This window comes from Monodelphis domestica, chromosome 3 (genome assembly GCF_027887165.1).
Source record: "Monodelphis domestica isolate mMonDom1 chromosome 3, mMonDom1.pri, whole genome shotgun sequence".
In the NCBI taxonomy this organism is placed as follows: Eukaryota; Metazoa; Chordata; class Mammalia; order Didelphimorphia; family Didelphidae; genus Monodelphis; species Monodelphis domestica.
The window spans coordinates 136,846,550-136,862,800 of record NC_077229.1 but is presented as its reverse complement, the minus strand read 5'-3'; the positions used below and the strand labels follow the sequence as shown (position 1 = coordinate 136,862,800).

The 16,251-nt window shown below is 38.3% G+C and overlaps 1 protein-coding gene across 1 annotated transcript; it reads right to left on the bottom strand.

Annotated features, from left to right (window-relative positions):
* Positions 1-11,393, bottom strand: LOC103094021 (ferritin heavy chain B-like). Its single transcript, XM_007488298.3, has 4 exons — positions 11,145-11,393; positions 5,433-5,579; positions 2,454-2,579; positions 1-275 (listed from the first exon to the last, which is right to left on the bottom strand). The coding sequence occupies exons 1-4, from the start codon at positions 11,244-11,246 to the stop codon at positions 111-113; spliced, it is 540 nt and encodes a 179-aa protein (XP_007488360.1). The 5' UTR covers positions 11,247-11,393; the 3' UTR covers positions 1-110.
* Between the last annotated feature and the right edge of the window lie 4,858 nt (positions 11,394-16,251).

Genomic DNA, 16,251 nt, shown 5'->3' with positions numbered 1-16,251 from the left:
AACAGCACTTGAAATGCCAAATAATTTATTTTTCGCATTGTGAGGAAAGAGCTGCAGGGATGTTGTTCATCAATTGTCTATGCTCAAGGATCCGCCCCCGCCTTGGGGTCTCAGTGTGGGACTTTGCAGCTTTCTCCTAGAGTGTGCTTGTCAAACATGTACTCTCCAGACTTAAAAGGTGGCGATCTCAAGCGCTTTAAGGTAGTGATATGATCTGCCAGACATTTCATGATGGTCACTTCCTCGTCTATCAGCGGCCACAAAAAATTACAGAGCTGTGGGAGAAAAATCATTTATTCATTTCAATTATTTCTTCCATTAGAATTGAAGTACCTGCTGTCTACCAGGTCCTCTTCTAAGAATAAAACTCTCCTTGCCCTTGATAATCTTATTAGGAGCATGAACGTCAATGGCAACCTTGTGTATGTATGTGGGGGCATCTATACACAGCAATACTGTAATGGAGGGTGGTTTGGGGATGGGATTAGATGGTTCAGATAGGCCAGTATCAGAAGATAATAACTGATTTGGGAAGGGAGGGTCAGTAGGTTGACTATGGGCTGACAGGCTAACAGACCCAGTCCAGACAGAGCCTGTCCTGAGGTAACAAACACAAACTACTATGTAACAGGGATGGATGTTGGATTTATTATGACAAGAAAGGGTGAAAAGGGCATTTGGATAATCCTGAACTAATAACTACCTAACCCCCACCCCCCAGATCTAAATATCTCTTCACAGAGATTTCTTCACAGATTTGAGCTAACCTAATCTTTACCTATCAGTCTAAAGACCCCAGTCCCTAATATAGTAGAGGCAGTGGCTTTTGGTAGTTTGGCGGGACAGAGCCCAGGGAGAGGTCCTGGATCCAGAAGGACCCCAGACCCAATCTTACAGGCAGATGGTTCAAATGGTTCAGGATCACACCAAGAAGCTCAGTTAGATGACAACAAGCCAGCAGGTAAGCGGGCAGGATGGGAAAAACAAGGTAGAAACAGCCACCAAGGGAAAGCAGCCAGTCTCAGAGGTCAAACCTCTGGAGAGAAAGACCCAGCTCCAACCTCAATTAATTGCCTTACATTTTTCCCCCTGTTCTAGAATCTTCTCTGCATCGGCATCTCCCTGCAGACCCACCTTATCTGCTCTCTTACTTATAACAATACACACAGAGAAACCTGAGAAAAGTCTTGAGCAGAAGGTGGCATCTGATCTGACCCTTGAAGAAAGCTAGGGATACCAAGAGATAAGAATATATCTTTTTAGGAATGGTGAACAGCCAGTTCAAAGGGATAGAGACAGAAGACAGAGCAAGAAGGTCAACTAAGATGGGCCACAGAATGCGCAATCTCAATGACTTCCTTCAGGACTCAGCTCTGATCTCACCTTCTGCACCTCCTCCCAGCCCTGTTTTACTCTTGGACATTTTTACCTTGTCTACTCTGTGCTTATTGTGGATGGACCCAGCTAATTACAAGTTTTCTCCCCCTTTATAATGGAAGCTCTTGGAGGATGGAGATTGTTTTTGTCTTTTTGTATTCCCAGAACTTAGCACAGTGCCTAGGACATATAGTAAACACTTAATAAAGTTTGTGGACTGACTATGAAAGGAAGATGTTTGCAATGAGTGAGGGATGGACTGTAGTCATAGAGTAAAGGATTTTAGAGGCTAAAGAGAAGATTTTATGCTCTATATTAGAAGCAAGGAGGAACCACTGGAGCAAGAAAGACGTGTTCCTCAAGAACAGGTCTGAGGCGATTTTAGTTTACCAGCTATGTAGAAGAAGGATTAGAGGGAATGAAACTGGATGTAGAGATACTAATTGGGAAGATCTGTTATCTGATGCCCAAGTATCAGAGATGGGATTTGACTCCAGGTCCTGACAGGCAATATGGCAAGGGTCTAAATTGAGTAAGAGCACTGAAGTTGTGGAAATATAGAGCAAAGGACAGATAAAAGATCTTGGGGAATCAGAGTCTATGAACTAGAAGTTAATTGGATATTGGGGGAAGTGGGAGCAAGAATCAAGGTCAAATCAGAGTTAATGAACCTGAACAAAAGATTGGAACTACCCTCAACAAAAATAGGGAAATTGAGACCGGGTAGGGGGGGATTACCAACCTTCTTTCCAAAGAAAGATAATGATAACTTTTCAACCCTTTGATTTTACTAATGAGGAAACTGAAGTCCCATTAGCCAGAGGACTTAAGGGATTTAGTTGTCCAGTCATATAGGTAGTAAGCATCAGTGGTAAGATTTGAACCCAGGTTCTTGACTCCAGAACCAATGGCCATTCTACTAGACAGTGTTGCTCCCTTATAGGGCAAGAATAGAATATCCCCTACTATGAGGATAGGTTCTGTTACCCAAACTTTATAACTTCTTGACTATCCAGAGGACTCTGCACATGGTAAGCACTGAATAAATGTCTGAAAAGTGTCTGTTCTTTACTTACATTTGGATCAGAATTCCGCCTTGCTACTCGGTGTAAGTCCAACATGGATTGCTTAACAAATTTCTCAACTTCCAGACTTGAGGCCAGAGCATCAAGGGAACCTGCCCATTCACTCATTTCTGGTTTCTGTAAGAATTGTCAGAAAGATACTTTAGATATTTGTCTGTCTAGGTCCTTTGCATCTACATGAGACTGTGAGAAGTGCCTATAACATCCCTCTTTAGTACCCCGGAAATTCTGACAGTCACTTCTGTTACTATAAAATCAAAATTGATGAGACCTCACATTTACAGAAATAAAAGCCATTCTCCAACTGATAAATGGTCAAAGGAGATGAACAAGGAGTTAAAAAAAAAACCAAAACTATCAAGAGTCATATTAAAATCACTATTAAAAAATTCAAATTAAAACAACTCAGAGGTACACTTCACTCAGTTTAATTAACATGACAGAAAAGGAAAATGAAAAATACTGGAGGAGATGCAGAAAATAGGGACACTAATACAATGTTAGAGTTGTGAACTAGTCTAGCCATTCTGGAAAACAATTTGGAACTATGTCCCAAAGTCTAAAAAACTGTGCATACCCTTTGACCCAGCAATACCACTACTAAGTCTGAATGCCAAGGAGATTAAATAAAAAGTAAAAGGCCTACAGGTACAAAAATATTTATATCAGCTCTTTTTGTGGTAGAAAAAAAAATTGAAATTTAGGGGATGCCAATCAATTGGGGAATGGCTAAACAAGTTGTGGTATATGATTGTGACATTATACTATTGTGCTGTAAGGAATAACAAGCAGGATGGTTTCAGAAAAACCTGGAAAGACTTATAGGAATTCATTTAAGTAAACAGAACCAGGAAAACCCTGTACATAGTAACAGCAATATGGTAAATATAGCTATGTCAATCAACATAATGATACAAGACAATTCCAAAGAATTCATGACAAAAAGTACTCTTCACCTCCAGAGAGAAAACTTAAAGACTCTGAGTGCAGATTGAAGCATATTTTTTCACTTCATTTTTCTTGCCCCACCCACATGATTAATGTAGAAATATGTTTTGCATGACTTCATGTATATAATGGGTATTTGTGCTTTCTTAATGGATAGGGGAAGGGTAGAAAGTAAAAATCTGGAACCAAGAACATTGTTTTTTCTTTTTCTTTTTTTAATTTTAGATTTTTTTCCATGGTTTGTGTAATTGAAAATATGTTACCCTAAAAAAGAGATACATTTCCTGGGAGTCCACTGACTTCCTGTCATTATGTACTTCCAGTAGACAGAAAATAATTTGAATGGATGGTCCTACTTTCTCTCTCTTTGGCTTGATGTTGCAAGCATGGTGGTGGTAAGTGTGGGGTTTTGAACGGGCTAATTAGCCATGGGCATGTGGCTTTTATTTTGTATCCCTTTTATTCCTTTATTTCTAATGATCATTAATAAATTTCCTAAAATATAATATTATTATTATTGAGGTTAATTTTAATTTTTACAGGTTACATGATTCATGTTATCTCCCTGCCCCCTCCCAGAATTGACAAGCAATTCCACTGAATTATACATACATATATATATATATATATACATATACACATATAATCACTCAAACCAATTTCCATATTATTCATTTTTGTAAAAGAGCTATCCTTTAAAACCAAAGTCCTAAATCATATATCCATATAAACAAGTGATAAATCATATGTTTTCTTCTGGATTTCTACTCTAGCAGTTTGTAAGAGGAAAAAGGGAGGGTTTTACAAAAAATTGGACTGGATTATTCAAGAATAGGATCACCAGAGATTTTATGAAATTCCAAAGAGATTTATATTACAACTTATTTAAAAAATATAGAAAGAGTGATATAAAAAATCAGAGAGAGGATAGGGTAAGATATCTAGCCTATGCACTAAGCATTTTGCTCTAGTCCCTGGCTCAACACAGGCAAAGGAGTTTAGTCCTTAGCTGGAGAGGCCTTGGCTTTGATCAGAGGATCTTGGGATGCAGGGAGCCTCTCTCAAGAGGATAGGTCTCCCCTGAGGCTAGTCCCTTCAGAAAATCCAGGAAAGGAGTCAGCTCTTTCACTCACCACGTGTCAGTCCAAAGGGAGAGATTCAAGAACAGTCTCATCAGGAAAGGTCTCAGGTCCAGTTAGCAGATTCTTCACCAACCTCCAACTTGGACTCAGAACTCCAGAAGAAGTCAAAGTTAGAAATTCCAAGCATGAAGAACTCAAGAACTTTCCAAAGATGTCCTCCAAAGATCTCTTAAGAAATCTCCACATAGGAAGTTGTAACTCTCTTTTGAAGACACTTCTTTGCGTCACTTCCTGTGTCTTCCTCTACTTTACATGGACAAATCATAGTTGAAGCTTTGCTTAGGACTGCCCAGGGGGCGTTTGATTCTGATTCGTCACCACTATTGTATATGTGGGCCACAGACTTCTCCCACTAAAGTGTGAATAGGGTGTTTACACTTTGGAGGATTAAATCTAAAAAATGGGCAGGGGAGTTAATTTAATCTTCACAATCAGGGGAGAGTTGATTAATTTTATTTTCACAATCAGGGGAGAGTTAAATTTAATCTTCACAAGTTTTTTCTCTAGATTTAGATAGCCTTTTTTCTCATAGGTCCCTCAGAATTGTACTGGATCATTGCATTGCTTTTAGTAGCAAAGTCAATCACATTTGATCATCCACAATGTTACAGTTGTTGTGTACAATGTTCTCCTGGTTCTGTTTATTTCATTTCACATCAATTTGAGGTCTTTCCAGTTCTTATAGAAACCCATCATTCCTTACAGCAGTATTCCATCACCATCATATACCACAATTAGTTCAGCCATTCTGCAATCAAGGGACATCCCCTCATTTTCCAATTTTTTGCCACCACAAAGAGCGCAGCTATGAATATTCTTGTACAAACAGGTCCCAAGGATATTTTTAATTGACAAAAAAAGATTGATGACTTTTACTCACCTTGATGTCATAGAGAGAGATGTGTCCCCCTCTCCTGTGCAAGTACAGGAACAATTTCTCTGCTTGTTCTATCTTCTCCTGATACCTTTCTTTGAAGAACTTATTGAGGTTTTTTAATGCTACATCATGCCGAGCAAAGTGAAGGGCCTTTGGGAGAGAAGGGAGTGGGGGAAGAAGGGGAATTATCAGATCAGAAACTATGAGTAGTTAATGGATAAACATACTAGCATATTTATTAGGAGATATAAACATGATTTCAAATCTCCTTCCTACAAGAGGACAAGGGAAGATTCCCCAGGGAGGCATTAACTTAGATACTGCTGGATGATAGTGGACAAGTCATTTTACTTCTCTCATATTTACTATGTTGATCAATTCCACTTTTTTTGAAGGAGAGAAGAGGAAAGAAGAAAAATTTTCCACTCTAATCAAGTAAGAATAGCTTGACAAGTTGACCTTAAACTAATGGTTATTTCAGACAACTGAAAGACTGAGACAACATGCATCATATGATTACAAATAGCTCTGGAAAAGTAAAAGGACCGTCATTCATACTTAAGCATAATATGAGCCTATGTTCACCTCCAACTCAAAGCAGCTAAGTGACTCACTGGATAGAATAATGGGCTTGGAACCAGGAAGATCAGAATTCCAAAGTTGAAATCCTACCTTTATGTGAAACTGGGCAGATCACTATTTCTGCCTCAGTTTCCTCAACTGTAAAATAGACATAATAATAGCACCCATCTCCCATAATTTCTGTGAGGATCAAATGAGATATTTGTGAAGCACTTAGTGCAGTGCCTGGTCCACAGTAGGTCCTGAATAAATGCCTGTTTAATTCAGTGGATGAGGAATTGGGAGTTAGTCTGGGAAGGGCACAAAATGAAGTAAATTCTAGTGAATGAAACACTAAGGAGTTGGAGGGTGGGGAACTAAGGGACAGGGTAGAGGTGGTTGACCTAAGGAATTTAGAACAGCCTTTGAGTCCCAAGAAAGGGTTAACAATTCAATATAAATACATATTAAGCACCCTATATACAAGCACTGTGGATAAAAAAAAAATGGAATATGATATAGTCCTGGCCTTCAAGGAGTTCCTATTTAACTGAAGATAAGGGATATAGATAAAAAAGTCTGGGAGTACCAGAGACTGACTTGCCTTGCTTTGACCCTTAAAAGGGAGGGGATATCTATTATTCTTCAAACCACAATGATTCCTGCTCCCAAGACCCAGAACTTTAATTACTCTCATTTCTCCTATTATTCTAGATCATTAGATATTACATCAGATTTTTATGGAATGACCTAAGAACCTCACATATTCTATGGTCTTCCATGCTCAATATTCTATATACAGTAACCCAGTGACAATGGTGGCCTTCCTATTCCTTACACAATATTCTCCCATCTACGGACTCTGGTTCCACCCATACCTAGATATCTTTCCCTCCTCCTCATCTTCACCTCCTGCTCTCGTTGACTTCTTTTGAAGCTCAGCTAAACCCCACCTTCTACAAAAAGTATTTCCATGAGTGCTCCCATTGCTCCTTAATGCTAGTGCCTTCCTTCTGAGATTATCTCCAATTTGTCCTGTATAGATCTTATTCATACATAGCTATTTGTGTGTTGGCACAGCTAGGTGGAACAAGAGATAGAGTACCAGGTCTGGAGTCAGGAAGACTTATCTTCCCAAGTTCAAATATGGCTCCAGATTTTTATTTAGGGGAATGACCCTGGGTAAGTCATTTAGCTATGTTTGCCTCAGTTTCCTTATCTGTAAAATGAGTGGAAAAGGAAATGGCAAACCACTCTAGTATCTTTGCCAAGAAAACCCCAAATGAGGTCACCAAGAGAACACAACTGAAATGACCGAACAATTTGCATGTTGTCTTTGCCATTAGCTTATGAGCTCCTTGGGAACAAGATTGTTTTTGTCTTTCTTTATATTCCCAGTGATTAGTACAATGCCATAAATATATAGGTATTAAATGTTTGTTAACTTGATTTTACCTAGCCTCTACACCCCCAATGAGGGTCCATGTGGATTGACAACAGCTAGAGCTTGACCCAGGCACACTCTGCCCTATTTATAAAATTGCCATTCTCAGCAAGTTGGCTAACAGGGATTTTCAGTACACTGTTCATCTCTAAATAAGAACACTCCTCTAGGAAAGGAAGAAGCATTGGCCTTTTACATAATTCTCCAGTGCCAAAACATATATACAGATCTTTTATATGAAGAACATAATTTCTCCCAAATACAAACTTAGTCCATACTGAACATTTTGCAAAGTTTATTAGCGATTAGTGCTTGCTTTATATGAACAAGGCACTACCTTGCTCAAAATATCTTCCCCCACTTAAAGCCAAAAAAGAAAGGGAAAAGGTAAGCAATTTGAGATTCCTATTTTACAACAAAAATCGATCCCTTTGGAGCTTTCAGGAACACAGGCAGCTCCCCTCAAGAGGATCTAGAACACAAAAGTCTACTGGCAGTTGTTATAAGTATTTGTTAATTAATTAAGCAATAAAATTATGGATAAGTTAAGTATAGGAGGGAGCTGGATTTCTTTAAGGCAGAGGGGAATCTTAAAAGGATGATGGGAAGAGGACTTTCCCAGTCAGTTGGACCAAGAATCACTCTTTGGACTGTCCTGAATAAGGAAGATTGTTCAAACAGCTTGCTCTGTGAGTTGGAGAAAATCTGGTGAAATGATTTCTTGAAAACATCCTAGTGGACAAGAGTGATTTCAGTTCCTCTGTTTCACCTGTAGGTGTTAGGAGAGAGCAGCAACTGAGTGGCGGTATCTGTAAAAAATTCTGACAGTCTCAGTTACACCTGAGCTGAAGGAAAAAATCCAATTTTAATCTGTTACTGTTTATAAAATTTATAATTTAGATTTATTATAGAAAGATAGATAATTGGGAAATTTAGTTAGTGTGGATTAAGGAGGATTACCTTTGGTAATCAAGAAGCAGCCTTTTGTGAGGCAGATTTGGGAAATATAGATTAGATTCTATTCGTGTTAGGGAATATTTTATTATAGGTATTTTTCTGTTTCCTTTTCCTTTCCCATTCTTACAATTTAAAAAGGTATAATAAGGTCTTTTATATAACTAGTCTGAGCAGGATTTTTTCTTCAACTGCTTAGAACAGTCATGTTTTCCAACTACCAAACCCAGGATTATATCAACTCAAAGAGTCTTCCCATATCAGTAACAACCATTGGTAAATACAAATACAAATAAATAATAAGATTCAATATACCTTATTTCACAGTAGTGTGCTCAGGTGAGAAACCAAATTAATAGCCCTGGTGCATTCTCTCTCCTTCTACTAAAATTCTTCCTTCCCCACTCCACTCCACTCCACTCCACCATATTAATAGATTAGGTTTAATCAATGACAAATTTTAAAAGGGGGGGAAAAATCAAGTTTCAGTTCTTAGAAGGAAAAATCAGTCCCTAAAGAGATTCCAGAGTACGGAGGTATTTCCCTAAAGAGATTAGGGCACTGGAATCAGCAGAAATCACCCCTTTGCCCTTCAGGAGAGAAATCAAATTGTCTTTGGTAGCAAACAAGCAAACTTTTCTCACGACTCCCTCAAGACATAGCAACTTCCCAAGTGGGGTCTGAACAAAATTTCTAAATATCCCTTTCTATGTTCATAGGGGGCACCAAATTTTATCTGAGGGTCCCTTTACCATGGGTAATCTCCTTAAAGATCCAAGCAGATTTCCACTGGATTCCTACACCAAGTGACAGATAGATATATTTCCCCAAAGGATCTTTTCTTCTTCAAAAACCATTTGAAAGGAATTTATACCTGTACCAATAATAGCAAATTCATTTCAGAAAGAGTGTGACTCTGAAAAGGGATTGAGCATTTGGAACTAATTTGGGATCTTCCAGAACAGCAGACAAATTTATCCTGTGGACCTGATGCATTTAAGAAGTTCAAACTTCGGTAAGCAGTCTCTGTTTAAAAAAAGGTCTGTTTAAAAAAAAAAAAACAAACACATTTCTCAGCTAGGCTCCACCATTTGAAGGCTAAAAAAAATTACATTTCTCATATTAGCCTCAATAGTAATCTGGGGCACCTAGCTGGCCCAGTGAATAAGGAACTAGAACTGGACTCTTTCAGAGTTCAATTCTGGCCTCAGACATTTCCTAGCTGTGTGACCCTGGGTAAGTCACTCAACCCTGTTTGCCCCCATTCCCTCATCTATAAAATGAGCTAGAGAAGGAAATGGCAAACCCCATTCAGTATCTTTGTCAAGAAAACCTCAAATGAGGTCATAAAGAGTCAGACACGGAGGCAGCTAGGTGGCTCAGTGGATTGAGAGCCAGGCCCAGAGGAAGGTCCCAGGTTCAAATCTGGCCTCAGACACTTCCTAGCTATAGGACCCGGGGCAAGTCCCTTAGCCCCCATTGCCTAGTCCTTACCAACTCTTCTGCCTTGGAACCAATACACAGTATTGATTCTAAGATGGAAGGTAAGGATTAAAAAAAAAGTCAGACATGACTGAATAACAAGAAAAACAATCATTGTCAAGGAGACAGTAAGTTAGCAGGTTTTCCTATATAAACATTCAGTTATGCAAAAGTTATCCCTAAAGGACTTGTAAAGGAAGCATACCTTTAAAATGACTTATGTCAATCCAACACAGCAGAGGAGAAAAAAAACTGCCATTTTTTCCTCTACTGAAGCTGGAAACTAGGTAATCTACCAATTAAAGTTTGAGGTGGAAAATCTCTTCCTTCATATCATCAATACTACTTATTAGCACCCTACTGTCAGTTTAACCAGCTGATTTCTCAATATCAACCCACCAAACAAAAATCAACATTTAGTTAATCAGCAAACATTTATTCAGCATTTATGAGTCAGATATCATTAAGTCTAATAATAATACAAATAGGTGCAAAAAAAAGTCAGCGAAACTAGGGAATGCTTAAACAAGTTGTAGCATATGACTTTGACAGAATATGACTGTGCCATAAGAAGAAACAAGCAAGTTAATTTTTTAGAAACATGGAAAAACCTACATGAAGTTATGAAGAGTAAAATGAGTAGAACCAAGAGAACATCATGTAAAGCAACAGAAATATTGTTTGAAGAACAACTTGTGTGTGTCCACCTCTAGAGAAATAAATGATAAATAGAAATGTGACAGTTTTTATATATACATGTATTTTTTTTGTCAATTGATGCTTCTCTAATGCAAGGAAAATGGGAGGAGGGAGATTGTGGGGAATTTTAATGTAACAAAAAATTAAATTGTTTTTTCAATTCATTAGCTACAGGGGCAACTAGGTGGTTTGGAGAACCAAGTCTGGAGATAGAAGTCTTAGGTTCAAAACTAGATTCAGACACTTCCTGACTATGTAACCCCAAGCTAATCTTTGAACCCCAATTGCCTAGCCCTATCGGAAGCAATACTTAGTATAGATTTTAAGACAGAAGGTATGTTGTTGTTGTTTTTTTAAAGATCTAGTAAGAGCCTAGATATATTTCAAAGAAGTGATGGAAAAGCCTATCTCCCACCTCTGGGCAGAAAGGGATGCCAGACTAGAGAGGAGAATTAGGCACATATTTTCAGAGGACCTTCCTATTTGTTTTTCTTAATTGTGATTACATTATTTTTAAAACTGTTACCTCTAGTTTGTTATCAAGTCCTAAGAACCAGAGAGACCTAGAAACTTACCAGGGTGAAATAAACATAACTGGCGTGCAGTGATGCATTTATGACACCATGGAGAGATTTCTCACAATCCAGATGAAAGTTCTGATTTATCCTGGATACCATTTTAACAGTAGAAAAGAATAGATTAAAAAAAAAAAACAAGCTAGCACAGCTTCTTCCTTAAGCCGGCTCATATAAAGCCTATTTGGTTTAGTCAGATGAGCAGGAGGAGGAAGGCAGGGGCTCTCCACCAATGGAAAGCTTAGAGCTCACTGCATCACTCAGTGGGAAGGTATCTGTTGGTTCCCCAGGTGAGACCATTCAGCTCTGCACCAAGTGATGAAGGCTTTACTGCCTACAGACTAATTGCCCTCCAGGACTGTGCTAGGAAGAGCAATAGTATGGCAATAAATGGATTAATTAATTTTCAAGGATTATCAAGGTTGAGGCAATCTGGACTAGTGGAGAGAATACACCTTGGATTTAAGTCCCAACTCTGTTCTCTCTTACCCAAAGTGATACAGTAGAAAAAAAGCTTTAAGATGAGACTCATCAGACCTAGAGGTGTTCCAGAGATTTGTTCAAGCTCACAAGTCTCTGGAAGACCTCTTTAGAACTCAGGCTCCTTCTCTGCAAAATCAGGTAAGTTGGACAAGATGAGATCAAAGGTCCCTTCCAACACTAAATCTATGTCGTTTTACCTTTATGAGTCTATTTGCTTATTTGAAAAAAGTGATAGTAGCCCTTGCCTGATCTTCCTCATAGAGTTGTTGTAGTATAGCTAAATGGCCCAGTGGACAGAGTGCTGGGCTTGAAGTCGGGAAAAACTCAACTTTCTAAGTTCAAATCTGACCTCAGGCATCTAACTAGCTGGGTGGCCCTGGACAAATCATTTAAACCTGTTTGCCTCAGTTTTCTCATCTGTAAAATGAACTAGAGAAGGAAATGACAAACTAATCTAGTATCTTTGCCAAGAAAAATGCAAATGGAGTCACAAAGAGTTGAGCATGACTGAAAGACAACAAATATATAAATAGGGTAATTTTGGCAAAGACACTTGGAGAAGGGATTAAGAAAAGGTCCAAAATAAAATTCTCATTTCTCAAATATACATAGGGAACTGAGCCAAATATATATATATATAAAATAAAAGCTATCCCCCAGGCAATTTTCAGAAAAAGAAATCAACAGACACATAAGAAAATGCTCTAGATTAGATTAGAGAAATGCAAATTAAAACAACTCTGAGATACCCCCTACTATCAGATTGACTCACATGATGAAAAGGAGAATGACAAATGCTGGAGGAGATGCAGAAAAATTGGAACACTAACGTGCTGTTGGTAGAATTGTGAATTGGTCCAGCCTTCCTAGAGAACAATTTGGAACTATGTCCAAAGGGCTATAAAACAGTGAATGCATACCCTTTGAACCAGCAATACCACTACTAGGTCTGTTCCTAAAGAGATCAAAGAAAAGGGAAAAGGGCTTATTTGTACAAAAATGTTTATAGTTGTTCTTTTTGTGTGGCAAAGAATTGGAAATTGAGGAGATGCCCATCAGTTGGGGAGTAGCTGAACAAGTTGTGGTATGATTGTGATGGAATAAGAAATGATAAGCAAAGTAAAATGAGCAGAATTAGAAGAATATTTTAAACAGCAACAGCAATATTAGAAGAATAAACAGCCATGAAAGACTTAACTACTTTGATCATGACAATGATTCAAAACAATTTCAAAGGATCCATAATGAAAAATGCCATCTACCTCCAGAGAGAGAACTGGTGAACTCTGAGTGAAGATTGAAGCATGCTTTTCTTTTTATTTCATTATTTTTTTAAACTCTTACCTTCCATCTTAGAATCAATACTGTGGCAGGAGTGGTAAGGGCTAGACAATGGAGGTTAAGTGACTTGCCCAGGGTCACACAGCTAGGAAGTGTCTGAGGTCAAATTTGAACCCAGGACCTCCCGTCTCTGGGCCTGGCTCTCAATCCACTGACCCACCCTGCTGCCCCCTACTTTTTTTTTTTTTAGTGTTTTCTTTTGCAACATGGACAATATGGAAATATGTTTTGCATAACTTCACATTTATAATGGACATATTGCTTTTTTCTCAAGGGGTGGGATGGAGCAGGAAGAAAGTACTTGGAACTCAAAATATTTTTTTAAATTATTGTTTAAATTTTACATGTAATTGGGATATTTTTAAGAGTTAAATTTTTTTTAAAAGGGAAAAGTCTCATGTTTCAAGTGATTCATCTTTGTTGTTCATTCATTTCAGTTGTGTTCAATCCTTGTGATCCCATCTGAGTTTTTTTTTTTTTTTGGCAAAAATATGGGAGTGGTTTTCCATTTTCTTCTCAACTCATTTTATAAATAAAGAAACTGAGGCAAACAGAGTTAAGTGGTTTGTCTAGGGTCACATAGCTAGTAAGTGTCTGAGACCAGATTTGAGCTTGGGTCTTTTTGACTCCAGTTCTAGTGCTCTATTGTAAAAATAAATGTTGAAAAATAAACTATTTATTGAGAGTATAAGGATAAAAAAAGGATTTCTAACTCTGAGGGATTCTAACTCCACCTAAATAAAACTCCCTGGTTCTGCAAGGAACCACTTCTCCTGTTTTTACAGGCTACACTAATCCTTTTTGATCTGACTAACCCACATTTTTACTATTCTAAATAAACTAACACTATTATCCTTATAATTCTTAACTTCACCTCGAAGTTATAAAAATAACAAAGGCTAGCTGGCTGAGTCTCAGCAAAAACCAAATTAGAACTCTGAGAGAGAGAGAATAACTCCTCACTACCTCCCAGAGAGTAACTCCCAGTTCCCTCAGAGTAACTGCCACATTCAGAGTGTGTAACTGTCACAGAAAAACCCTTAAATTGTCAACATTTGAAACAAACACTCTTTCTTAGATCTGCTTCAAATTCCCCAATTCTTTCTCTAACCAGCTTCTTTACTTCTTATCTCTAAACTAATATAACAAGACTTATTTTCTAATATCATCCTTATACTATCTACTGTCTCACCTAACTGCTCTTCAGTTAATCTACAAATATTTATTAAGAGCCTGCTGCATGCCAGGCACTATGCTAGGCACTGGGATTACAAATATAAAGAATAAAACAATCTTATTCTCCAATAATTTACATTCTAATGAGGAAGACAAGAAGCACTTATATAAATATATTTGGAAAAAAATATAAAGAAATCTGACACTATACAAGTCACTTAATCCCTATTGTCTAGCTCTTCCTGATCTTCTGCCTTGAAGCCAATAGACAATGTTAATTCTTTTTTTTTTTTAAACCCTTACCTTCCATCTTGGAATCAGTACTGTGTATTGGCTCCAAGGCAGAAGAGTGGTAAGGGCTAGGCAACGGGGGTCAAGTGACTTGCCCAGGGTCACACAGCTAGGAAGTGGCCAGATTTGAACCTAGGACCTCCCATCTGTAGGACTGGCTCTCAATCCACTGAGCTACCCAGCTGCCCCCTGACAATATTAATTCTAAGACAGAATTCTAAGACAGAAGGTAAGGGTATATATAGTCCCTTCTGTCATATACATAATATAATGTATATAAATATATATAATTTGTTATATATTTATATATTATATATTTCTATTTTATGTATATAAATTACAAAGTAGTTATCCTCCTAAGGAAATCTGGAAAGGAGGAGGACCCTCACAGTTGGCTTTATGTAAAAGATAGTACTTGAGCCTCATGCTAATGAAAATGAGGGGTTTTACAAGGCAAAAGTGATGAGGGAGCACATTCTGGACTTGGGGGATGGCATGGCCAGTGCAAAGGCAAGGAGACAAGATGAAGTGCTATGAGTGAGGTCAGTTTGCTGGATTGTAGGGTGTAGGATGGCCTGAAAAAAACAGGAGAAAGTCAGATCGTGAAAGGACTTTAGAAACTAAACAGAGGGGTCCTGATTTTGTCCTGGAAACATTGTCACCACTGGAGTTGATTGAGTAGAAGAGCAATATGGTCAGGCTTTCATTTAAAGAAAACCCCTTTGGGGCAGCTGGGTAGCTCAGTGGATTGAGAGCTAGCCCTAGAGACTGGAGGTCCTAGGTTCAAATCTGGCCTCAGACACTTCCCAGCTGTGTGACCCTGGGCAAGTCACTTGACCCCCATTGCCTAGCCCTTACCATTCTTCTGCCTTGGAGCCAATACACAGTATTGACACCAAGACGGAAGGTAAGGGTTTAAAAAAAAAAGAAAACCCCTTTGGCTACAGTATATAATATGTAGTGAAATGATGAGAACCATAATAAAAGGAGACCTATCAGGAGGCTGTTGAAATAACCCAGGGGAAAGTGATGACAGCCTGACAAAGGTTACAGCTGTGTTAGTAAAAAAAAAGGGTTGAGATGTGATACATGTTTCAGAAGAAGAAATGGCAACATTCGGCAACTGAAAGAGAATGTTGAACTTAAAGAAACTTGAAAGATCTTGATGATTTCGACAGTTAAGTTTGGAATCCAGTCAGAAATACTCAATATGCAGTTAGTGATGCTGGTCTTGGCCAAGATCTGAGTTAAAGGAAGACAAAACCTAGGGGTTAGACATGATACTTATCTACATTGAGATGGATGCTTAAAATAATAGTACATGCTCCTAGCAAGAAAAGGAGAATACAGTGCCTGCTTTCTCTGCCACCCAAAGGTGTGGCAGCGGCTCTGATTCTCAAACCACTTCCTTGTAATCCTAATTGTTCCTGCTCCTTCTCCTTTGCTATAATAGTGTATTGAAAAAAATACACTACAGCCCTTGATCAACTTTTGGATCTTGTGGCCGAGAGCCCTGGGCTCTGGGCTTTCATGGCCTGAATTAATTGAGGGTAGGAAGTAGACTTAGTCTAGAGAGTTCATAAAAAATTTTTTTTAAGTAACTCTCGCTCAAAAAATCACTTTTGACCTTAATGAATTTTCTGGGGACATTTCAAAAGGTTTCACATGTCCTGAACCTCATAGAAATACTTTAAAGGGCTTGGGCTCTGATGCAAACATTTTATTCATATAGGATTCAGGACATATTTTGTTGCACCCCATAGAAATGCAAAGCACAAAGGATGAGCCTATAAACATTTGATCTGAGTATCCTTCC